Below are 24,733 nucleotides of genomic sequence, written 5' to 3' on the forward strand. Positions count from 1 at the left end.
GGGGGGGGGGGGGAGTTCTCTGATTGGTTCATATTCATTCACATATCTTAAGACTTTACATAAAATAATCCTAAATATAAGATCCGACTGTGATCGCGCTTAATCTCCAATGTTTAGTGCGACGCGAACTTTATTTGTACATGCAATTATTTCAAAAGATGCAACAGAAGGGGTGAGTGGGTGATAAGGTGGACATCCGCAGCATCCGCGAGTGGGGAAGGAGAGAAATCGGGTGGGTGTCCGTGTGGGTCGATTCGTCGTGGCGCTTCAACGTGAAAGGGTGGAGGGCGTCCGCATCGCGAGGATGCCGGGGAGAGAAAACGAGAAAGAGCAGGTTCCAAGGACGTACGTCGGCCAGTAACGAGTCGGGGGACGCGAGCGTCGCGTTGCAGGCGTCGCCCTGGGCACCGCCGTCCAAGAGCAGATGGAGTCGACCCGCGTGCCCCGGGGTCCTGCTTCGCGCCTCGTCTTTCTCTTTGTTACCCTCGTGCTGACCGTCGCAGGTAAAGAGACGAGGAGACCGGCACCGCGTTCCGGAAGAGACTGACGTCTCAAACCGAGAAGTGTAAAGACCAACACAGTCTCTCTATATTGATATATGTATATATACAATATATATTTTTTTTTATAAAGAAGCTGGTGCGGAAGATGTATCTCATCAGAAAGTATTGAACAAAATTGTTCTAAATTATTCGACTTTGATTTGAATCCGAAGAAACTTTTCAATCCTCCCGCCTCCTTCTCTTTAGAGAGAAAACTTTTATTATGGACCGGGATTTAATAGAAAAATAAGCAATTCAATAACTACATTTTTCTTTATCATTTCTCAGCAACGGGGCTCCTATGCAGTGCAATAATGTCGGACCACTGGGAAGAAATCAACTGGGACAGGGAAGATCTGATCCACGCGAACGTAAACCTCACGTGGTATCTGAACGGTCAAGTGGCAAGGCTCGAGTCTTCCGTTAATCATCGAAATAAACATCGTGTCACCAAAAGTTCAGCCTTCTTAGTACCTATGCACGGCGGCATTTGGATTATGTGTGTTTCATTGTCAGGTATAAACTGTCGTGATTTTTATAATGTTAAACTTAGACCTAGAACTGCACATATATCTTTTGTACACGCTTCGGGATTTAAATATATTTTTACGATTATGAATGCGGAATACCATGATATTTCCAGCTTATTCCACGGCGTATTCAACTTACAAATTATCATTGCGGATTTTTTCAAAACACAAAAATATATTTTTTCAGTTGTGGAAATTTTAATCATAATATTAAAACTAATAAATATTGTTATTGTTAAAGACGCCGATGATGATAAAGAAGAGATAATTGATGAAGAGAAATGCAAGTCAAAAGAAATTTTCTTTATAAAGATAAATAAAAATTATTCGCGATTATTTATGGATATACAACATTAAAACATGACATTCTATTTAATGTCCAGATCTTATTATGATATGGATACAATCAACTTCATATTTTCTCATTCATGCCAATAGAAACATTATCGGCATACAAATGAAGTTTAGCTCTAATATAATGGTGTTGCTCAATTGCCATAAAAGCAAGGATCACGGTCACGCGATCGTAAGGATACTGTGCTTAAATTGTGCGATTCGACGGTTCGATATCTCCGGCCGGCCAGAGTCAAGGTGGCACCTAAATATAGTCACGTGCACGTGCAATATAGACAAAGTAATATCTGACAAAATTCCAGAGTAAGATATTTATTGCATTGCCACAAAACACGATAAGTATCATTTCTTCGTCAATTTTTCTTTGAAGACATTATTCTTCATTAAAGTATAATGAAAACTGACTTCAAATAGATCTCGAAGTCCGCAGAACTAAAAAATACTCAATATCTAGAAACACGATTGATAAGAAAAGTACCCATTTAATGAAAGTATTTACGTTAAAGTATTTACGATCTAATACAACTGTATGGGCTCGATATACCACTTTTCGTTTAATCGAACGGGTGCAACCTTGAAGAGTACTTGAAGAATTCGGGGTCATAATTGTCTCATTTAGTTATTTTTGCCGGAATTACGTTCATAGGATCTGAACACGCTAAGCACTGCCTAGTACTGCTTGCACCACCTTTGCACATGACATTTACATCCAGCCAAGTATTAAAACTTCCTACAGTTAAATCTATCAAATCAAAGAATATATCAAAAGTATGATAATGTACATGGTATTTATGGTTTGACAATTTAATTTCTCAATCGAAAGATAACTTTTGAAAATGGAATCTGGAAGAGCCGAAGTTTTAATAAATTTTCTCAATAGCATTTAAATTAAAAAATTCTAATCCTATTTTCTGACGATGATTTTGAACGATTTCAAAAATTGAAAATAACTATATAATTATCAAATATAATTTTACTTATTTAAATGAAAAAAATAAAGATTATTATCAATAAAATTATCAATAAATCATGTTTGTTGTTCCAGAGGAAGAGATACAATTGTTAGGTCAAGTGGGTTTCCCGCAAAAAAGATGCGTCAATTACTTAACACCAAGCGAGGCGCACATAGAAGCGCGTGGAGCTTGGCAAAATCGTAAGTAAATTTTACATAAACATTTAATCGAAGTGCAACAAACTTTAGTCTATAATAAATTGTTTTATTCTTCGATAAAATATTGCTATATTTCTTATAAATATTTATCATGAATTTCATTAATTGATCATTTTAATAATCTGTTTCAGGAATGCAAAATCTGAGTATCTCATGCTCTCTGGTATGTTTAATCATCTTAGGATGCGCTGCACTTATAGGATTTTTTGGACTATGCAGACATCAGATATCAGCCGTGCTCGTGACAGGAGTTATGTACCTTCTTGCAGGTAAAATTATCTATTAATCACTTGGTAAACTAGTCTAGATCATAATTTCAAATATGATATTAGAATAAAGGAAAATATACTTATAAACTTAATTATTGTATGTATAGCGCAGCCATTAAAGTATGGTAACTAAGCTGGGAATCACTCTATTTCATTCTAGCGACATTCGCGCTGTTCACGCTTACGATCATTCACTTCAAGAGAGTTCAGGATCGCGGGACCAAATCAATAGAGGATGGCGTGATCGGTATGCCTGTTCTTCGCAGCATTCTCAAGGCCAGGAGAGTTACTACCGCATGGAGCATGGACCTAGGATGGGGTGGAGTCACTCTTTGTGCTCTCGCATCGGTAGCCTGGATTCTTCTCAGTAAAATCATGCGTTTCAGCCCGATCGCTGCCATGATAGCGTAGCAGTGGGACGCCTTCGAGGTCTAAGGTCATTTCTGAGAGTTTCGAAGTTTTACGATTTCGATGTTCAGCGTTCCTTTCAGATGACATCTTGACATTCTTTTTGTGTATCAAGTTGGCGTAAGAGATTTGTTTCACAATCGAGTTGTGCTATAATCTAAGAAACACGACAGATATTTTTCAAAATAGCAGTTTTATTTTTAATTTTCTTTAACAAATGCAACAAACTGTTTGCATCAACTTAATAATCTCGAGTGTTTATCTCCTGCTAAAATATAGATTTCAAAAGAATGAATTTCCAAGATTTGGGATAATCATATTTATAGGAATTGAAATCTCCTGAAACCTTGAAAAGGATCGCAAACTACAATGGGAAACGACTACAAGATAATACTTCTTGAGAAAATTGAATCCAGAAATAACCTTCTCGAAGGCGACTATTTCATGTGCCTATTTTATATAATTAATGTCGTTTACATAAATATTCGTTATTTCAATCGAAAAAACTTAAATTTCTTAAGAAGATTAAAAGTTTTAAAGCACACTTGATTGATCGACGCTTTGTAGAATCAGTGAATGCATTTAATAATTTATATTCTTTTGCATTCGATTTATTTGCTGCAAGTAATTAAATAAGCTCGCTAAGAAAATAAAGCCTGAGATGCAATGAAAAGCAGAGACAATAAAAACAAGTAATTATGGTGGAATTAAACCATGGTGGAATTCCATCATGCAGGCGACAACAGAGCTCAACTTATCAGAAGTTCATGTATTCTGATATACATAGTTCTGGATAAACTAGAATCTGTTATTCACTATTTCTATTATCTGTGCTTTTCGATTGTGTCTCAAGCTTAAAAGACAAATAAACAAGCCTATAATAAGTACTCATAATATAAAAAAGCAAGATGTCATGATATAAAAAGACAAACATTCTTACTCATTTTTTTTGACTGACATTCTTGTCGATTCAAGTAATCCTGGGGAAAATAAAAATCGGAGCACAAACTGAATGTAAAAGAAGAGTAGAGCCGGAAATGCAATGAAAAGCACAGGCAATAGGAAAAGAAAAAGACTTCTCAGAAAAAAGATCTATCATAAAGCGTCTATTCTAATGTGAGTCTAATCTTACATGGTTTTTGTAGGTTGAAAATTGTTATTTTCTGTCCTTATTGTCTATGCTTTTTATTTGTTTCTAACTTAAAAGTGCAAACAAAAAACTCTTCTACGAAAAGTAAATTGGAATAGTCAAACGTAAAAAAAGCGTTTTTTGTTTCATTTTAAGTAAACGCTTCTCGCTGTGTCTTATGCTTCTTAGAAACATTAACGCTTCTAATACACTTCCTTTACATTCGGTTTGTGCTCCGAGTTTTATTTTCGCCGAGGAAATGACTCAGGAATTAGTCTCAAATATGCTACAAAAATATAGCGAATAATATTTATTATAAATGTTATAGACTAGAATTAGATTAGTTTTTGAAACTCGAGATTCAGTTTTTATTAATATATTTATATAAATATTGCGATGCTGAATATTCGCGTAAATATTCGCTGATCAATTTGTACGTTGCAAACTTCTGAAAAAATAGAATGTAAAAACAATTTTCTGATATCTGGAGACACTGTAGTGTCTCGGCGCTAAGCCAAACGCAGCGACACTGCCGTGGCTACTTTACGCGAGCCAGCGAGTTGCGGCAGATTGAGATATAGTTGCCTATAATGTAATCCAAACGCCTTACTATTAGAACAATAAGCACGTTCATAAAGTGTAAAATAAAAATGTTAATGGTATACAGGAGTGAGGTAAATAAAGTTGCTACATATACATATTAATTTCTCCTAGAAAAGAAATAATATAAGTGTTGAATGTCCCTTTCAGGAATTATGCAATTATTAATTCTCTCGAGGCTTCCATTGACATTTTCTATACAAAAATTATGCGTTTTGCAAATCATTTCCATGTCCAAAAAATGTCAACGTTTTGTGAACATTCCAGTTTACCTCATCAAGGCAAGGAGCAATGATATTAGTATTCACGTTCTAAGAATGGATTTGAACATGGAGATAATCTGTGAAACACAATTTCTGCAAACAATTGTTAATTCATATATACTTTATTCTACAATTTCAATATTTCAAGAAATTAATTTGTAAGCTTTAAACATCTCAACCTGTATACAACCTTTTTCAACGAAAAAGAGCTTGTTTTTGCTAATTATTCTAGCGATTATATAGGCGAAGTAATTACGCATAGTATATATAACCTGCATAAAAGGATCCTGCATTTCGTCCATTAAAAGTTAAGATTCCTTATCACTCGGCGCTTTTGTGAAAAACATCACATTTTTCTAATGACACATTCTCAATTGTTGTATTTTTTTACGCGATCTTTGTTGTTTGTTATATTGAAACTGACAACAATAAAAATACTGCAAGAAATAATTGTATTTAACATTGTATATAATATATTAAAGTTTATTCATATTTTACCTTCAGTATTTTTAAAATTTTAGTACGTTTTTTTTTGTTGTATGAAACATTAGTATGAAAATCTCGATTTTATCATTATATAGAAAAGATGTTTTTTTACATGATTATTTAATTTCTATCAAAAATTGAATGGTTTATTAAAAGTTAAATATTAATATTTTTAATTAAAATATCATTAGACATTATACAAATAAACACGAAAATAAATTGTAAGTATTTAAATTTTTTAAAAATAAAAATATACCTGTGCAAGAATACTTTTCGAGTTTTAATTTTAATTTTGATACAGAAAATTCATCATTTTAGCAAAGTAGAAAAATTTTTGTAGCTCCAAAATTCATCATGAAGAAACCCGTAAAAAAAATTATAATAACTAATAACTTTATTGAAATAATTTGTTGTTTCGTTATAATTCCGCGCGTTTACTCTATCAATATAACAGCTCTACCGACATAACCTTAAAAAAATGACCCTTTCACAACGGTTTACTATCAAAAGATGATATTCTCTATTATTTTCCTCGATTGTAAAGAACCCTTTTTCTGTATGAATATCAAAGAACACGTTCGACATTCAATATTATATCTTCGGCTCTCTCTCTCTCTCTCTCTCTTTAAATCTTTTTGCTTTTCTTTTCAATCTCGAGGTACTTTTTTATGTTAAGTGCAAACAGTGTAACAAGGTGTACTCCATAGTTTCTATTTACCACATTGTATCCAAACGTAGTATATAGTCATAAATAGGGTTAATGCAAATAAAAACAGGATATTCTCCCCATCTCCCTCATTAATTATCTCCACACCAACGAATTCCGGGAGATATTTAAATTATCGAGAAGAAAAATGAACAAGATTTTGATGCTAGCCTATCTGGTCACATTGATGCGATCACAAAGAGAAGTATTTTTTTCAGCGAAATGTTTATCATGTTGTGGGCACGTACCTTGATCAATATCTCAAAATAATGCTACTATCGGAGAGTCAAATGTCTTCGAGTTCACGAAACGCAGGAAACGTTCGATGGTACAAAGTGAACAATTTCCGTTAATACACGCGCAAACTGCGTAACCGGTACGCGGGCAAACTTTACGAGAACTCAGAATATGATCATCGATAACGAATGCTTACAGAGATGGTCGAGCTCATGGTAGAAATTAGAGTCAGAATCGGAAAGGTAAAGGCACACAAAAAACTTAAGGCAATCCTATAATAAGGGCGAATTCACACCTCAACGGAAAAGCGGAAGAGCAGTAGACACTCTATCTAGGTATCTTTATGAAACTTTTTCCCTAGAATGGAAAGTGAAAAGCAGGGTATCGATCACGAAACTTTTTCCTTAGGTCTGTTTTCTGTGGCTGAACTACTTTTAGAACTTAAAGTGAGATAGGTATATGTTTGATATTTGTAGAAAGCGAGAAAGAGAGTTCTAGTTCAGTCTAGTGCAGGGGGTCAATCACGTACCTTTTCCCCTAGGGCGGAAACGTGAAAAGTGAAAATTTTTTGCATGTATGTGTGTATATGTTCATACATACATTCATAAAAGTTTTCACTTTTCACGTTTCCGCCCTAGAGAAAAAGTTACGTGATTGACTCCCAGGAACAGAAAACAGACCACTTTAGAATGAAAAATGAAAAGTGAAAAATTTCTCCATTAACTTCAATGATAAAAATTTTCACTTTTCATCCTAGGAATAAATTTCATGGTTATACCATGATCGATACCCAGCAGAAAAGCAACTTTGCAACTGCGTAAAATTTTTCAATATGATTGGTCTTGCTCCTAGTTCCTCACTGGATCTAAATGTATAAACCAATCATAATCAAGAATTTTACAACCGTAGCAGATCTGCTTTTTCTGCTGAACGCAGTTATTTTTTGATAATCAGTTGGTACATGGTCGTTTTCTATGGTATGGTCGAACATGTTCGATCCTTTCTACTCGTTGACTAGATGAGTCGAGTAGACGCAATCTGGTTAGGTTTGCGTCTCATGCGTGAAAAATAATTGGAAGGATACGAGATGGTAAGATAGTTGATTTTACATATGCAAATGCAAATCGCGGTTTTTCTTTCTGTCGATTTTGTATGATCGCCCTTTTAATTTTCTCGAGAATGATCACGCTCGTCCGCGCTATATCCGATTGTCGTTGCCAATCATCTCGGGCACACCATCTGTAATATCTTACGAATATATTCGAATTAATTTAGACATCGTTCTTCGATAACAGGTGAGACAAAATTTTTTTCATTATCGCGATAATAATTACAAGAATATGAGGATCCAAAGTTTATCAGCACGTAACTACATTCCTCGGTAACATGTGCACGTGTCGAGACATCATGTCCGGTCCGCCATTGCGATATGCGGTTATCGTGTGTGGAGCACGAATGTACAGTCTTCGTAAATCCTTGAACAATAATTGGGAAATCGAATATATCTTGAAAGGAAGTGAAAATTACAAAAATAAGCGGATTCACTATACTCTAAAAAATTATTTCTTAATTTGACATCATGTGGTCTTTATAATTCTGATTGTGTTGGTGTTAATATTTACTTTAATATAAAGTGGATTTGATATCATAAATTTTAAATTTATATTCGTCTTAATTTTAAATGAGATAAAAATCACAAAAGTGAGCGAATTTATTAGATATTTATAACTTCATTCATTAATGTCTATATTTTGAACATATATGCAGATTTAGCACAATGTAGTATCTATATCATTTTCACTGTCGATGTATGTATGTGGTTAATATTAACATTTTTTATTTATCTATACTGATATTTTTTTAGTATGTAAATATTGAAGTTAAAAATATTCTAATAAAACTTTATATTTTTTTTACTTTTAAGATATATCGTGAATCCAATAAAAAAAATTATGTTACAAACAAATGCAGTTTTAATGGAAGAGAATTTTGATACATATATATTTAATTATATTGTTATGTAACATTTTCTCTTTTTTTTTTAGTCGTTATCAACGGCGAGACCACTTATTACGGTCTACACTGACAAGAATGAAGCATCAGGTGATACAATTTCTCTACCATCTGTCTTCAAGGCACCAATTCGTCCTGATATTGTAAATGTTGTCCACCAATTGATTGCAACAAACAAAAGACAACCGTATTGTGTTTCTAAAGAAGCTGGTAAATATTAATGACTGTGTTTAACAGATAAAATAGTTTAACAATTGTTGTAAAATATTTTAACATAATTGATTAAACATTTAGATCCAGTAAGGATTCAAGGATCAATGATGTCAAAGAATCTTTTAACAATTGCATAACTGCTCTTTATTTTATTAATTTTATTGCATGATAATTATTATTATGATGATTATTACAATATTTGAGTAATAAATAAGCATAAAAAGATAATAAAAGTTTTTGTTTTTCATAGGTCATCAAACTTCTGCTGAATCATGGGGTACTGGACGTGCTGTAGCTCGTATACCTCGTGTACGCGGTGGTGGTACCCACCGTTCTGGTCAGGGTGCTTTTGGCAACATGTGCCGAGGCGGACGTATGTTTGCACCTACTAAGCCGTGGCGACGTTGGCATCATCGTGTCAATGTAAATCAAAAGCGTTACGCTCTCGTTTCTGCCATCGCTGCTTCTGGTGTTCCTGCACTCGTCCAATCTAAAGGTACTTTATGGAGATAACATTTTTTATTAAAAGAAACGAGATATTTGTAAAATTTGAAAAAATTACAAAGTTATAATTGTATCATGTTCTGATATATTTAAAAATAATTTAGATATTTTTGAATTTTTTTTAATTTTCTAAAAGACAGACTGTGGATATACTTCATGTATTTTCATACTTGTATCTAGGGCATATGATTCAGGAGGTTCCGGAATTCCCGCTGGTTGTTTCTGATAAGATTCAAGAATACACGAAAACTAAGCAGGCTGTTATCTTTTTGAGACGTATCAAGGCTTGGAATGATATCCAAAAGGTTTCAATTTCTTTTAGTTTTAAAGATTCTTTTGTGTCACTCTTATGTCGTGTCCATGTGCACCAAATAATGTCCGCATCTTTACTAAGCAAAATTTAGTTTAGATGCTCCTAATAGGTGCTAGAGAAATATGGTATTCAGGCGTTCTTTACTAGTTGATTTGCGCTTACTAGCAAGGGGTATGAATCACCAAACAATTTTTCCTGTACTTTTTGTGTTTTGACTAAAAAAAAAGGCTTAGACCGCTCCAGTAGTGGAAGCCGGGACGGAACGCCAAAAATTACGTGATATTCTTCGCAATATATTAGAATAAATTATCAGAGTTATTTAGATTTGTAATTGTAATTTGACTCTTACTTCGCCCTTGTTTAACTTAATTGATTATTATTAAGAAGCTTATTCTGTAAATACCGATCTACAATTGCGTAAACATAGTTATAGTTGTAAGAATTGATCGGTTATGGTTATAACAAAATATATGAAAAGTATATGAAAAGAATATTCAATTGTGACTGAAGAATTCTTACAACTACGTTTACTCAATTGTAGATCAGGTTTTACTCTTAACTATAATAATATTGCAATTACAGTCAGTGAAAGCTACAAACTAGGTCTTTAGAATTTTTATTTCTTGTAGGAGAGGCTGATTTCTTCACTTCCAAATAAGTTGTTTGCGGATAACTTTATCCAGGAGATATCTCTATTGTATTCTGGGAGACATCTCCTAGATAAAGATATCTAGAGATGAAAAAATTAGGCATTAATTAAGTTCGTGTGATTTAAATTGTAGGTATCTTTAAATTTTGAACTAAAATTTAATTAATTAATTTTTTACTAGGTGTATAAATCTCAACGTTTTCGTGCTGGTAAAGGTAAAATGCGTAATCGCCGACGCATTCAGCGACGTGGACCTCTGATTGTATATGGTCAAGATCAGGTAAGCAATTTTCTTTTAAAGTAGTTTTCTCTCTATTATCTGGTGATTCAATCTGTAAATAGAACTCGAGTTAAAATAAATTTTATTCACATATATATGCGAACTTAATCATTAAGCTTGTGGGAATTGTAAAAAATTGTTATATAAATTACATTATTATAATTTCTAGGGCATCCGTAAAGCATTCCGCAACATCCCTGGTATCTCTCTGATGAACATCAACAAAATGAATCTGTTGAAGTTGGCACCTGGCGGTCATGTCGGACGCTTTGTAATCTGGACGAAGTCTGCTTTTGAGCAATTGGATGCTCTTTTCGGAACCTGGCGTAAAGAGTCACAACTTAAGAAAGGATATAATTTGCCATTCCCTAAAATGGCCAATACAGATTTATCCAGACTTCTGAAGTCTGAGGAAATTCGCAAAGTCTTGAGAGCACCTAGGTAATTATAGGCGAAGACAAAAAGATTATATATATATATATATCAAAAATTTGTAAATATATTATACTTTTTTTATTTAATATAGCACACTAGAATGCTATTGCCAAAATTCCATTCTATCTTATCATTCATGATAGATAATATGACTGATATATTTTATTTAATGCAATTATAGGAAGAAGGTGGTGCGTAGAGTAAAGAAACTGAACCCGTTGGCCAACACACGGGCTATGCTACGTCTCAACCCGTATGCTGCAGTTCTGAAACGCGCTGCCATCTTGACTGCGCAAAAACGTCAGCGTGAAAAGGATTTACTTCTCGCTGAAAAACGAGGCGTATGTACTATACTAATTGTGACTTTTAATTTATTATATATACTTTGAAACTATGCAGTTGGAAGAATTGCAAAATTTAAATAGTTTGTATTTAAAATTTTAACTTATCGATCAATTTATGGTTATTGCAGATAAAATTGTCAAAGAAACCGTCGACGACGAAGACCGTCGCACTTTTGAAAAGAAGGAAAGAGCAACTGACTAAATACAAGGCCACTGTGAAAAAGACCACGAAAGCTAAAGCTGACAAAGATACTACAAAAACCGCTGCGCCTACCAAGCAGCCAACTAAAAAGTAAACAACAAGCGTTGCTAACGTCAACACTGTTGTGACTCATAATTTTACCACTGTCTTTAAATAAAAGGCGAAAAATTATAACTAATTGTCTTTTAATCTTTCCTGATTGTTAATTTTATAAGAAATCTATGCTTATAATAAATCTATTTATTGTAAGGCGCATTTAATATGCACAGCATTATCTACATTTAGAATAATATAAAAAATTAATTGATTGATATTATTAAACTTACTCGAGATAGATTCCATTTTGTGCCATTTTTTTGTTTTTCTTTAATTTAGAAATTTTTTAATGTAAATAAAAAAATGCTAAATACGGTCGAGACTAGATATCGGTGTCACTTCTATATGTTTTAATACATTTTCTAGATCTTTAAACTGTAGAATTTTATTTTGTTACGTGTGTTGTAATTTGAAGTTTCCGGTGATAATTTGACAACGCATTACAATTATAAATCTATTTCTTTTAGTTTTTTTTTACATTTAAATTAATTTTCTGTTTATACAAATAACCCAGAGCAGCTGAAAGGAAACAGAGAGAAAGAGGAAATTAGAGTAAGTGAGATAGAAGTTTAGATGGGAAACTTATCCATTTCGCGCATGCGCATCCTATTTTATACTTCACTAAAGTTGACTTTTCATGCGCAGTACGCTGCAACAGCGAAATGTTATTATTGGTTAAAAATCTTTTGTGGAGTGACGCACTGTGACGCACTTCCAATCAGTTCTCGAAAATTTGTATCACGTGACATTTTGCTGCCGCAGCGTGCTGCACATGAAAAATCAGCTTAACATCAAGGTAACGACAGAGAGTTGCGCTACTGTATATACTGTGCTTCCGTTTTCCGTTTGCTCCTTCATTAGGTTCTGTTCATAGTTTCATTGTTTCATAACATACCACGTGGCGGAGTTCTGAAGAACCACTCGACTGTACGGTCGCGTTTCGGGTAATCGTTATTGTATATTTTTGAAAATGTTTCCGACTTTGACTGAGCCCCTACAAATTCAATTTTAAGACGTGATCTGGCCGTATCGTTTTCCTTTTTTGTTGTTTGGAGGCGGGAGCCATAAGTTAAAAAAGGAGAAGAAGAAGAATACCACGTGGCGGTTTACTTTCATTCAGATAAAAAAGTGCTTGTCAGTCATCCACTCTTTAGAAAAATTAACTCACTGGTAAAATTAACAGTATAAAATAATTATTTTTATCGAAGATGTAGCTAATATTTTCAGAAAAAAACTATATACGTGTTCACATTAACTCCACTTTCGCTTTCAGATTAGGCTTTTTAGCGTCATTCGATCTGCATGTTAAAAATATTATAAAAATAAAAGCATATGAGATATTTTGCATTTTTATTCGGATATATTCTATCATAAAATATTTTATAAGCATGCATTTTTTATTTTTCGTTTTTACGCAAATATGATGAATAAAATCAATATAAAATTGTATTATTTAATTAATGATTAAAAAAATTTGTTTAATTATATTTGTGCATTCTAAGAAAAAAATAAGGTCCCTGGTAAATACTAATTAACAACAATATTATATGAATATAATTTTCTCTCTTTCTCTCCCCTCTCTCTTTGTTTCGCACCACTTACAATATAAGTGGAATATATTAGGTGTACAAATTAGTTAGGCCGTTTTTTGTGTTAAAAAATGCATTTATTTTAAAACAAAATGAATGAACACATTAATTAAAGTATTGTCCATTGCTGGCTACTACTTTTTCCCATCTCTCAGGCAATTTTCGAATTCCATCTCGAAAAAATGACTCTTCTTTGGAGGCGATCATCTTTTGGAAAACGGACCGAACTAACTTGTACTCCCATAACACATAAGTTACATTATTAAGTAGGAAATTATAAATTGTGTTATATTAGTGTTAATTGATGTTTATTGGATCCTTAATTAAAATTCTATTTAATTTTTTTACAAAATTTTATATTGCTATATGGATACATTATTTATAGTGATAACAATGGATTCTTGCAAAAAGTGGCATTTTACATTAAAAGAGGAAAAAAGATTAAGGCTGAAAAGAAAAGAATGGCGCATCCAACAACAGCATTATAGAGAACATGAGAAACATAAGTCAAGAATGATTAAAGATTTTGAAAGAAGGAGAGAAGCTGAACTAATAAAAAACTCTGACAAAGAATCTTTACAGCAAAGAAACAGCAGTAATCCACAACGAAGAGAAATTAGTTTCCCTGACCATAAGCATTCTAAAGAGTAATAATAGAATATATAGAAATTTTAAATTACAAATTAAATGTTGATCTCATTAAATAATATATTTGAATAATATTGCAAAAAAGTAATAATTTTCGTAATTTGTAAATATAAGTAATATTAGAAATATAATATAAAATATATTAATGTATAATTATGATTTGAACGTAATTTTAATGTTTTCCTTAAACTTATTCTTACTTTTTAATGAAAAAAGAATATCTTAGAATTGATATACTGTTTTTGAAATAATTTTCTTAGACGGAAAACTGTTAACAGTCCAGAAGGCACAATTAAACAGGAAGATCTACATAAAATTAAAATATCTATACATGGAAACAATCTTTCGACAAATCATTCTTCAAATAACATCGAATGGGGTATAGATCCAAATGATGTAATTCTTCCGAGAAGACAAAGTATAGTATTATAATCAGCTTTGTAATATTTATATGTTTAATGTTTTTATCATGGAAAAAAATTCGTTACTATAAGTATTATATAGTCAAATTAAATATTTTCAACATAATGAAGAGCAATTTCAACAAAGTGAAGAATTTCCATTTTATCAATGAAGATTACTTTTACAATCTATAAAATATAAATACAATAAATTTAAAAAATTAATTGTAGATGAAGGTACATGCCCAATATTCAAAGGTACTGAAATAAAAAAATTTGAAGAGATACGGAAAATCACTTTTTTACAAGATAAGCAATTGGGTAATTATATACTTATTTAAAAAATAATTTATTTAATGCATCAATTTAGTATTAGAAGTATAAATAAGTTTCCGCCGTTTTTTTATCAAAAATTGAGCATTTATTGTGAAAGAACGATACCTTTTATTCGAAGTATAGTAAGTATACAAACTCATATTCTTTACAATTTAACATTTTTTTATATCTGTAAAATAAAATTATACATGTATATCTGAATTATAAAACACAAATTAAATGTAACTGAGAAGACTGAAAGAATATATTTGGACTTTGGTTTCAGAAAAAGAATTATCAACAAGTAAGAAGAATGCTTCCACAAGCAGAAGTCCTGTTAATAATATAATTCATCAAGATTGGTAAGTATTGATTATATATTAGAGATTTATAAATATATTATATATAGATATACTATATTATAGTATATATAAATACAATATATTGAGTATTGTTTATACATATATACATACATATAAATGTATGTATATAGAAATTTTTAATACATTGGACTCTGAAGTTTAGTTTATAAAATTATTTTTTCAATTTATAATTAAATTTACAATTTTATGAAATTGTTGAAGCAGCCATTATATCAATGAGTCCTTCAAATTGTTATCTAAATGATTAATTTCATGTATATCCATGTATGAATTATGAATATATAGAGTGTTCCATAATTTTTAATTAATATTTCTAGGAGTTAAAAGATACAATTTTGAATTAAAAGTTTTTTTTCCAATTTTGCATCAGGCTATTATTTACTAAATTATAAATGATTAAAGTTGATCAATCAGATTGATTTAATATGAAAAATTATAATAAAATTTTAATCAGGAAAATGTACATGCATAAGAGTGAAAAGCCCCTTGACATGCTGCTTTTCTACGTATTCCGGCTGGACACAATCTAATTAATCAACTTTAATCGTTAATAACTCGGCAAATAATGATCTGACATGAGTCAAAATTGAGAAAGGAACTTTCAAAAAGGAACATTTCAAAATTTCATCCTTTTTCACTCCCAAAAATATTAATTAAGAGTTAAGGGACACCCTGTATACAAGGTATATTGAGTATTGCTTCCTATACAGCATAGCTAGAGTTTATAATATTGTTACATACAATATTGTTGGATTGATCTATACTGTATGATTGAAAAGAACTTCGTATAAGTCGAAACGTTTCATATTTAATTTTAATATTAATTTTAATTTTAATTTTTAATGTATAGAATTTAATAAATATTGTCAATTTAATTCCGCTTGTTTTATACCGTTAATTTAATATCGTAATTTGTTATTTATAAAACGTACACACGAACACGTATATGCACATTACATATATATACACATGTACCATATATACTAAATTAAATTTATGTGGATGTATGTCCACTATGTTGAGTATTGCTTGTATGCACTTATGCTTGCACTTTACATAAATGAAATGAAGAAAGAAAAAAAATGATAAAACTAAAAATATATATGTATAAAATCATTTTTTATAGAATAATTTTTCAATTAAATATTATTGTTTTTAATGGCAAATATAATATTAACTTAGTACAGCATAATTTTTTCTTTTATATTTTTATAGAATTTTTTTTATACTTTCATAAAATATTATTGACATAGATATTTCTTTTAAACAAAATTATATACGTTTTTTTAAATAATTAAATTATGTTTTTATATGAAGAATAAATAATTTTATATATAAAAATCTTAATATAAAATTAACAAACAATTAATATTTCACAAAAGATATTTTATTTTAATGGATTATACTAATTTGTATCTCAACAATGTGATATTATTCATATCTATATGTTTCTTTATATTTCTTGTTTTCCTTTATTCTTTCGAGGCATGTAGTTTGTAAATGTTTCTTTAACGCGAGCTTTAACGGCTTTTTATGACTTCCTATTTTCTAATTTTTCTATAATTTGTGAAAACTAATAAACAGTTATTAAAAGTGACTAAATAGTTCAAAATCGAATCCGTAATTTACAAAAATCTCAAGTCCGTTTTTTTACAAAAACTGACTTGATGAAGAAACTCTTCATTTTAACTCAAAAATGAATACGCTAAAGAACATTATAAGATAAAATATGTTTTTCTATTTATTTCTTTACTTTTCTATCTATATTATGCTATATATTATCTTTATACTATATTTTTATTTATGGAGTTCTCTAATGTTTATATATAGTTTGTTCAGTATATTAAAGAATTTTCTTAAAAATGAAAAAATCAATAATTTTGTATAGTATCAAATATAGTATTAAATATTTTGAAGAACTACTCTGTCCAATATTATAATATTTGTAATATTTTTTTGTAACTTTTAAAAACTATGTAGTAATAACCGAAGATATGGAATAGGTGCTATGTCTACTACATGTATGTGAATACACCTTATGAAGTACTCCGGTAAGAAAAAAATATAAAGATATAAGTATAAAACATTATATTCTTTTTATATGTATTAGTTATATAACATATTATCTTTATTACATTAAATAATATTCTGTTACTTAAATATTTTTTTAACATTATTTATAAAAATGTCTTTGTAAATATATTATTCAAAACAGAATTAGAAAATTATTTTCTTTCTAATGTATATGTTCTTTAGGAGACATTTGAGTATTGAATATTCATTTCATATAAGAATTTATGTGAATATATAATTATAATATTAATTATATACATATGGTATATATGTAATATTTAAATTTATTTATAGGATTTTTTTTAATAATTCACTAATTATATATATGTATACACATACATATATTATAAATTATATATACATATATATTCGAGTATTGTATTTTTATAATGTTTACATTTATTATCTGTTTTAAAATTTACAGCAAGGTGTTCATAATTGACGAAAAAAAATCATTTAATAAAAACTTTGTAGGAGATCGATTAAATTTGATGTAATACAGGTAAGAAAATATATAGATATCATTGTTATGAAAATGAAGTATTATGAGAGGAAAAAAAAGGAAAAAAAGGGTATTTAAATATATGTGTTAATAGATAGATATAAATTTATTCAATAAATACAGAAAGTAAATCAGTATAAATAAAAATTATATTTTATAAATTTATTTTTAAAAAGTAATGATTTAGATACTGATGTATATTGTGATAATATTCAATATTAAATCAGTGACAGCATTTTACACATTTAAAAAAAAATCTTTGAATATATTTTATTAATTATATTTTGAAAATATATATATAAATTTTTTATTATAATCGAAATATTATAGATCTTTTAAATTATTGTTACAATAATTGTTACAATAATACATTTATAAACTTAATTTTACTTTCTGGATAGAGTATGTGTTAAACATACGAATATATTATGGATATAAAGTTGTTTGAACTACTTATAAATGTTTTTGTTAACGAAGAATGTTTTCATTTCTTTTATTGTTTATTGAATATGAATGTGTTCATTACATGTATCTGGAAATTTTTTACGTTTAACTTTTGAGATTATATATGAATTGAGCAATTAGGTAAGTATATTTATTTTAAATTACTTAATTTTTTTGTTTCCAGCTATACATGTGAATGTGTATTATGGATATAAAGTTATTTGAATGTATAGATGTATCTCCAGATAGTAAGCTGTCGTTATTCGTTGTCATTTTGACGTTAAAATAAAGTCACCTTTCTATCTGGATTATATAATACCTTATTTGGTTAATTATTAAATTTGAATCTATTTATTATCAATATCTAAAAATTTTTATATGCAGTTTTATGTTTAAAGAAATTTTATTTTTAGATTATTATATTATACTGAAGCAGCATTTAATATAAATTTCGATAGTTTTACAATTTTTTATTTTTCCAATTATAAATGTATATATCATAATAATATAAAATCTGTTATTTATGTGGCATGATAATTATTTTATTAAGTTTTTAAACAATGATATTGCAATAATAGTATTTTACTGTACATGTTGCTAACAACACATTAACACAGTGATTCTAGCTCATTCAAGTCAAGTATGTGTCGAAATGATCGAATAAATAATGATGATAATAAAAGATATAATCACGACAGGTTAGTATTTTCGCGTAGTATAATGCGAATTTTTTTCATTAATAAATTAGAAATTAATACATTGTCAAATCATAAGCGATAAATCTAAATTTTTATAATAAATGCTATTTGTATAAAATTTTATTATTTTCTAATTTTTAATTTAATCGTTGCACAATCAATAAAGTTTTATTATTATTATTGTATTATTTGAACTCTGGAGAAAATATCTGTCATAACTGAAAAATTATAAAGATCTCAACAATTTTAATAGATCTTTTTATTTCATAAAAAAGGATAATAACATAAAGTACATACTATATAATATTAGACATAAATAAAGTTAGAGGTTTTTACGTTCCAGAATTAGGCGACAAAGTTCAATAAGAAAAAGCGAGGAAAAAGATAAATGTAGAAACGAAAGGAGAAACAGAAGTTCATTACGTTATGATAGCGATAGTGCACCTTTCAGTAGAGATCGGTCGAAATCTCGTTACAGGTATAAAATAAAACTTTATAATTATTAAGGATATAAAGAAATGGAAACAAGAAAGTATAATTAGATCTAAGCAGTTTAAAGATAAAAGAAAATGTTAAATTCAGAAAAAGTTTTAATAAATATACATATGTTTAGAGAGTTACGCTTACAATGCATGGCATACTTGCTTGTATACATATGTATTATGAAATTTAAATTTTTTGGTGCTCATAAAGTTATTATAAAAAAATTATAATTTTAAATACAATATATAAAACTTATTATTATATAATGATTTCTTAATAATTTCATTACTATATAATGAAAATATAAAAATACTTTTTTCTATTTTTTAGAAGTCGTTTACCGAATAATGAACGAGGTAGAGAAAGGAGAGACAATAACGAAAGTAAATTTTCGTCTAGAAGAAATTCTGATCAATCACGCGACTTAGATAATCATGCGTCTTCGAAGTCACACTTTTCCTCGGATAACTTATATAACCCCTACATAGTAAGTTTAACTATTTTTAATGCTCAGAAAAGAAAATTAAAATAACACTACAAATAACATATTTTTGTTTCGATGTCAAAAAGAATATAAAATACATAAGATTAAACAATTATCTAAAGAAATATAGAGCAATTTATCATATATTTAAATAACTATTTCTACAAACTGATTTGTTTTAGCGTTTACCTGGACCTATGATGATCCCAATACCTCGAATACAGGCACCACCCATGCTTATGCCTGTCTTTCCAGTACTACCTCCACCATTTCCACCGACAAATATGTATCATTGGCAGCAACCTTTCAGTAAGCTTACATCATGTAATAATTAATATATGCATAGATTGATATACAAATGACAATACAAATGGATTTTACAGGATTTGTCAATGGCAGTCAAATTGGAATCCACAATAATCGATACAATGTCCAAAAACGCTTTTAACTTTAATAATACCTTTAACACGATGACTATTCAATATATTGATTAACAATTATGTGTTTTACCTAAATTTTAATTGTATTTTCACTAAAATAGCGCACATTATTTCAAATTTTATTATTAAAGATTTCTCTGTTTTTTATTGTGTTTAAATTTTTTAAATTTTCATTTTAATTTCTTTTTTAATATTTAAGATATTAAGATAAGAAATGATTGAAAATATGTTTTACTTAGAATAATATAATATATATGTTATTAAAAATTTATTTTATATAATAATCAGAGCAACTTTTGTATGTAAACGTAGCATAAATGAATATAATGAATAATTAAAATATGGATAAAATGAATCACCGTGTTTTCCTTTGTTTTTTCCAATTGTCTTTTATACATATAGCTTTGGCCCCTTGTGGGCTTATGTGAAATGTTGTCATCTACAGCGACGTTTCGTTCCGGCCCCCACTATTGGACTCGTCAGTAAGGCATCGTAGTGGGAGCCTGCCTCAGACGCCCGGGGGAGTCTTAGATCGAGGTTCTATACGAAAGGCCTTCTATTATATTAATTTTTGTCGCAATTTGAACCCGCAGAATTAAAATATTAAGAATTTTTTATTTCACAATTCATAGAATTTTAATTTTAAATCTTTATTATATTATCTAGTTTATCGATTTTTAAAAATTAAAATTTTATGATTTATGATTTTTTAATCTTAAAGTTGTAAAAATTAATTCTTGGAAATTTAATTATCACTTTGTTCTTTGATATATATTTTTAATTATATATTAATTTAATGATATATATTTTTTGAGAATTCGATTTGATTCGATTTTTTTTTGTGATTTGTAAAATACCGATGATCGATAAATTCACGATATCAATAACAGTGATGTCGACACGTCAAAAAGCGAATGAGGTAAACAATAATAATATAAGCAATATAAATAGCGCGAATACAGTGTTTGCATCCTCAATAGGTGCAATCATTGTTCCATAAGATTCAATACAATGTAATAAAAAATACACTTGCACTGTGTTTTCGTTTAGTTAGTCTTTATTATAGTTTCTTGAATGTTAACAAATATCGGTCACAATGTCCTAACCACGCATTACTAGTTAATTTGTTCGCATTGACACGACATACTTTGTGTTACGACGATTTCACGCCGATTGCGACGGATAACGTTCGCTTGTAAATTGTGATCACTAATATCGACAGCGCCTAGGGGACAACGCCCTGAGTCGATTAATGAACACGTTAGGGGCTGTTACCCAGATATAATGTATATTTGGCACGGAAATCGCGACGACGCCTAGAGAGAAAACCTCTTGAGTCGCAATCCGCTTTAGTGATACAGCTCGAAGTCAACACGATAGAAATGAAACTCGCAGTGGCACCAGTGTCTAACAAAGCGCGGTACTTGATTAAATTGTTCTCACGGTCTTTAATGTATACCAACGCGCTGGTTAACAATTTTATTCTGGCGTGAACACGGAAGAGACCGATGCGAGGCTCATGTTCTTCTCGCCGGCGGCAAGTGCTAGTCAGTGCTAGTCAATCTCTCTGAGTTGTTTCAGGTTTCGCAATATTGGATTTGGAAGTGGTGGGGTAATTCTCGAGGTGCAAGAGGGTGTTATGTCGCTTTTGGCAAATTGTGCAGTTCGAAAACTTACAAGGATAGTCGCGATGTGAACGCAAGCAATTATAACAGACCTTCGCGGCCTTAATCAGTTCGATACGCTTAGGTATAGGCAGTTTCTTAAATTTGTCGCACATATACAAAGGGTGGCGTTTAGCCTTGCACGCTATACAGCTCCGCGACGCATTCAGTAAGAACGCCCGATTAGACGAGAAACGTCCTCCCTCTTTTTGATGGTTCACCTGTCTCTTTCTCTGAATCTGCGATCTTTGATCGTTTGCGTTTGACGCACGCATGGCGGATTTGTACAAAAATTCATAGATCTGATCAGGCTCAGGAAATTCATTTCTATCAAGGTTCGCCTCCCACCTATCTATAGCAGTCTTCGGTAATTTACTTTCTAAAATGTGTACGATTATTTCGGGGGTGACGGAGACCCCCAACGCTTTCAAGGACGCGACGTGTTTTTGGGCATCATTCGCGAGTTTAGACAGACCGGCGGCGGTTTCCTTTTCTAACGTCTTCATATTCATAATCAATGAAAGATGCAGCGAGATTAAAATTCTCTTAACTTCGTAGGACCGTTCAAGCAATTCCCAAGCCTTGAAGTAGTCTATTCCGTCAGTTGCGAAGATCTTTGTTTTATTAGCGGCCTCCCCGACTAGAGCTGATTTAAGACAATACAATTTGTCAACGTCGGACAGATCAGTTCTCGAATCTACCATGTTACGAAACGCGTTTTTAAATAACAGCCAATTTTCGAAACTGCCATCAAAGGTGGGCAAAGATTCCTCGGGTAGTTCTAAACGCCGAGATTTTACAATCATACGATCCTCTGTTTGATCCTCTTGTGCTTCGCCGTTTGTCATGTCTCTCGTCGGCGTGTTTGCCGCGTTTAAGATGGTTTCGATTTTACTCGCGAGATCATAAAATCTTTCCTGAATAATTACAAGCTCCTCAAGATGCGCATCGTTCGGATTTAAAATCACGAGTTCGTCATTACATTCTTCATACGTATTGTATAAGTGTGTTAACCGTGTGATCCATAGTTTTAATGCTGCGTTATTAAGACTGCCTTTGTCGAGAGCATTTGATAAATTAGTAATTTGAGATTTGAGAGAAGTTCTCCTTTGGACCAAAAGTTTGACTCTATCAGCCATTATTGTGTACTTGATGTCAGATTGATAACGAAAGACTTACTTTGGTCAGCTACCAAATGTTTAGTAACCAATAATTACGATCGTAAGGCTAATATTAAAGATGTGACTTGGTGTATACGAGGCCTTCGAGTATCGCTTCTCTGATGGACGATGGATCGTCAAATTAGCTTCTGATGCTCGAGATGAACCAGTGATCTCTGAGTGGTCCAGCCGTATAAATGATCCGTACCTCACAGGGGGCACCAAAATGTTCCATAGGATTCAGCACAATGTAATAAAAAAATACACTTGCACTGTGTTTTCGTTTAGTCAGTTTTTATTAGTTTCTCGAATGTTAACAAATATCGGTCACAATGTCCTAACCACGCATTACTAGTTAATTTGTTCGCATTGACACGACACACTTTGTGTTACGACGAAGAATGTTCACTTTGTATTTCACGCCGCTGTTGCGACGGATAATGTTCGCTTATAAATTGTGATCACTAATATCGACAGCGCCTAGGGGACAACGCCCTGAGTCGATTAATGAACACGTTAAGGGCTGTTACCCAGATATAATGTATATTTGGCACGGAAATCGCGACGACGGTCGACGCCTAGAGAGAAAATCTCTTGAGTCGTAATCGGCTTCAGTGACACAGCTCGAAGTCGACGATAGAAGTACACTCGATGATGGTCGCGAGAGAAGTAAGGACGCGGTGCGGGTTCATGAGGAATTGAGGATCGCGACGCGATGGAAGGGAACGCACCCCCAATCGAATCCGGGCCCTAAAGGTGCTTTTTCATGCGCAGCACGCTGCAGCAGCAATTCGTTACTATTGGTTAAGGATTTTATGTAAGCTAGATGACGCACTTCCGGCGCAAAATAATGTATTTTTCACTGAGCGCTCAGTGAGCTCTTTCATCTGATTGGCATATTCTATTAGATTCTAAAATATAAACCAATCAGATAAATCAGCTCAATGAGCAGATATTGGCTGTTTTCCAGCTAGGACACAGAAACGTTACACTGTGCTCCACTGTGTAAAGACTTGTTGGAACGATAGAGCTCTAATTGGTAACACTGGCATACTCTACACGTTCGTACTTAGCTTTTTACAGTGTCGAGCAGTGTAACACTGTGTCACAGTTGGAACACTTTGTGTAAGACACAGTGTTACACTGTGTCATCTGTGTACGTTGTTGGAAAACACCCATTGAGTGCATTCAGTTCAGAAGCACGACCGCTCATGAGCGGTATTCATAGTCAGTTCTTGGTAATTATACAGAATACACCCACCATCTCCGATTTCGATTAAATTAGGCTCATTCGACGCGTTTTTGCACGAAACGAAAGAAAAAAGGCAGTTCTTATATTCAAGACCGTCTTAAGTTCAGTCTTGAAGAATTAAGAACTAATTAGAGGGCCGCTTTAGCATCTTAAAGGTACTTTTTCATGCGCAGCACGCTGCAGCAGCAATTCGTTACTATTGGTTAAGAATTTTATGTAAACTTGATGACGTACTTGCGGCGCAAATACATTTTGCCGCAGTTCGTTGAAGTTGAACCGAACGAACAGCAAGCAGCAAGCGGCAAAATCGAGAAAGCGTACAATATGTCCGTCGTTTCATTATGAAAATATTATTTATTGCAATAAATATTAGGAAAATAAACGAAAAATAGCTTCGGATAAGGTACGGATACATGTTTGTAAATTAGATCATTTTATACTTTACCACAAATT

At 31.3% G+C, this 24,733-nt stretch overlaps 4 protein-coding genes across 6 annotated transcripts in view; 3 read left to right on the forward strand and 1 right to left on the reverse strand.

The window, feature by feature from the left end:
• Positions 1-6,847, reverse strand: part of Nasp (Nuclear autoantigenic sperm protein) — a 9,208-nt gene extending 2,361 nt beyond the window's left edge. The window contains exon 1 of the mRNA XM_018539321.1: positions 6,707-6,847. The gene's annotated coding sequence lies outside the window, so the exon portion shown is untranslated. The remainder of the gene's footprint in view (positions 1-6,706) is intronic.
• LOC108773492 (uncharacterized) lies at positions 425-3,277 on the forward strand. Its single transcript, XM_018539323.1, has 5 exons — positions 425-503; positions 831-1,058; positions 2,472-2,579; positions 2,729-2,866; positions 3,027-3,277. The coding sequence occupies exons 1-5, from the start codon at positions 425-427 to the stop codon at positions 3,275-3,277; spliced, it is 804 nt and encodes a 267-aa protein (XP_018394825.1).
• An 842-nt stretch (positions 6,848-7,689) lies between the features above and the next one.
• RpL4 (ribosomal protein L4) lies at positions 7,690-11,822 on the forward strand. Its single transcript, XM_018539260.1, has 8 exons — positions 7,690-7,785; positions 8,741-8,918; positions 9,172-9,417; positions 9,606-9,730; positions 10,569-10,667; positions 10,837-11,108; positions 11,284-11,443; positions 11,575-11,822. The coding sequence occupies exons 1-8, from the start codon at positions 7,783-7,785 to the stop codon at positions 11,740-11,742; spliced, it is 1,251 nt and encodes a 416-aa protein (XP_018394762.1). The 5' UTR covers positions 7,690-7,782; the 3' UTR covers positions 11,743-11,822.
• A 699-nt stretch (positions 11,823-12,521) lies between these two features.
• On the forward strand, positions 12,522-20,305 carry LOC108773452 (myb-like protein X). 3 transcript variants are annotated; one of them, XM_018539264.1, is made up of 10 exons: positions 12,522-12,540; positions 13,719-13,980; positions 14,242-14,399; positions 14,614-14,703; positions 14,984-15,059; positions 18,717-18,797; positions 19,141-19,275; positions 19,611-19,767; positions 19,947-20,073; positions 20,148-20,305. In XM_018539264.1, exons 2-10 carry the CDS (start codon positions 13,727-13,729, stop codon positions 20,210-20,212), a joined length of 1,143 nt encoding a protein of 380 aa, XP_018394766.1. In that variant the 5' UTR covers positions 12,522-12,540; positions 13,719-13,726; the 3' UTR covers positions 20,213-20,305. The 3 variants fall into 3 exon arrangements, with proteins under 3 accessions (XP_018394766.1, XP_018394764.1, XP_018394765.1); XM_018539262.1 differs by lacking the exon at positions 12,522-12,540 and adding an exon at positions 12,554-12,914; XM_018539263.1 differs by lacking the exon at positions 12,522-12,540 and adding an exon at positions 12,554-12,688.
• The last annotated feature ends 4,428 nt before the right edge of the window (positions 20,306-24,733 follow it).

This window comes from Cyphomyrmex costatus, unplaced genomic scaffold, assembly GCF_001594065.2.
Source record: "Cyphomyrmex costatus isolate MS0001 unplaced genomic scaffold, Ccosl1.0 scaffold21, whole genome shotgun sequence".
Taxonomy (NCBI): Eukaryota; Metazoa; Arthropoda; class Insecta; order Hymenoptera; family Formicidae; genus Cyphomyrmex; species Cyphomyrmex costatus.

Bases quoted from the DNA above. Each gene is read 5' to 3' on its own strand.
- LOC108773492 (XM_018539323.1), top strand. From the start codon at position 425: ATGGAGTCGACCCGCGTGCCCCGGGGTCCTGCTTCGCGCCTCGTCTTT. The intron at 504-830 runs GTAAAGAGACGA...ATCATTTCTCAG, and splicing joins CCTCGTGCTGACCGTCGCAG to CAACGGGGCTCCTATGCAGT. The intron at 2,867-3,026 runs GTAAAATTATCT...ATTTCATTCTAG, and splicing joins AGTTATGTACCTTCTTGCAG to CGACATTCGCGCTGTTCACG.
- LOC108773452 (XM_018539264.1), top strand. From the start codon at position 13,727: ATGGATTCTTGCAAAAAGTGGCATTTTACATTAAAAGAGGAAAAAAGA. The intron at 18,798-19,140 runs GTTAGTATTTTC...TTTACGTTCCAG, and splicing joins AAAAGATATAATCACGACAG to AATTAGGCGACAAAGTTCAA. The intron at 20,074-20,147 runs GTAAGCTTACAT...TGGATTTTACAG, and splicing joins TCATTGGCAGCAACCTTTCA to GATTTGTCAATGGCAGTCAA.
- RpL4 (XM_018539260.1), top strand. The intron at 8,919-9,171 runs GTAAATATTAAT...TGTTTTTCATAG, and splicing joins TTGTGTTTCTAAAGAAGCTG to GTCATCAAACTTCTGCTGAA. The intron at 11,444-11,574 runs GTATGTACTATA...TGGTTATTGCAG, and splicing joins TTCTCGCTGAAAAACGAGGC to ATAAAATTGTCAAAGAAACC.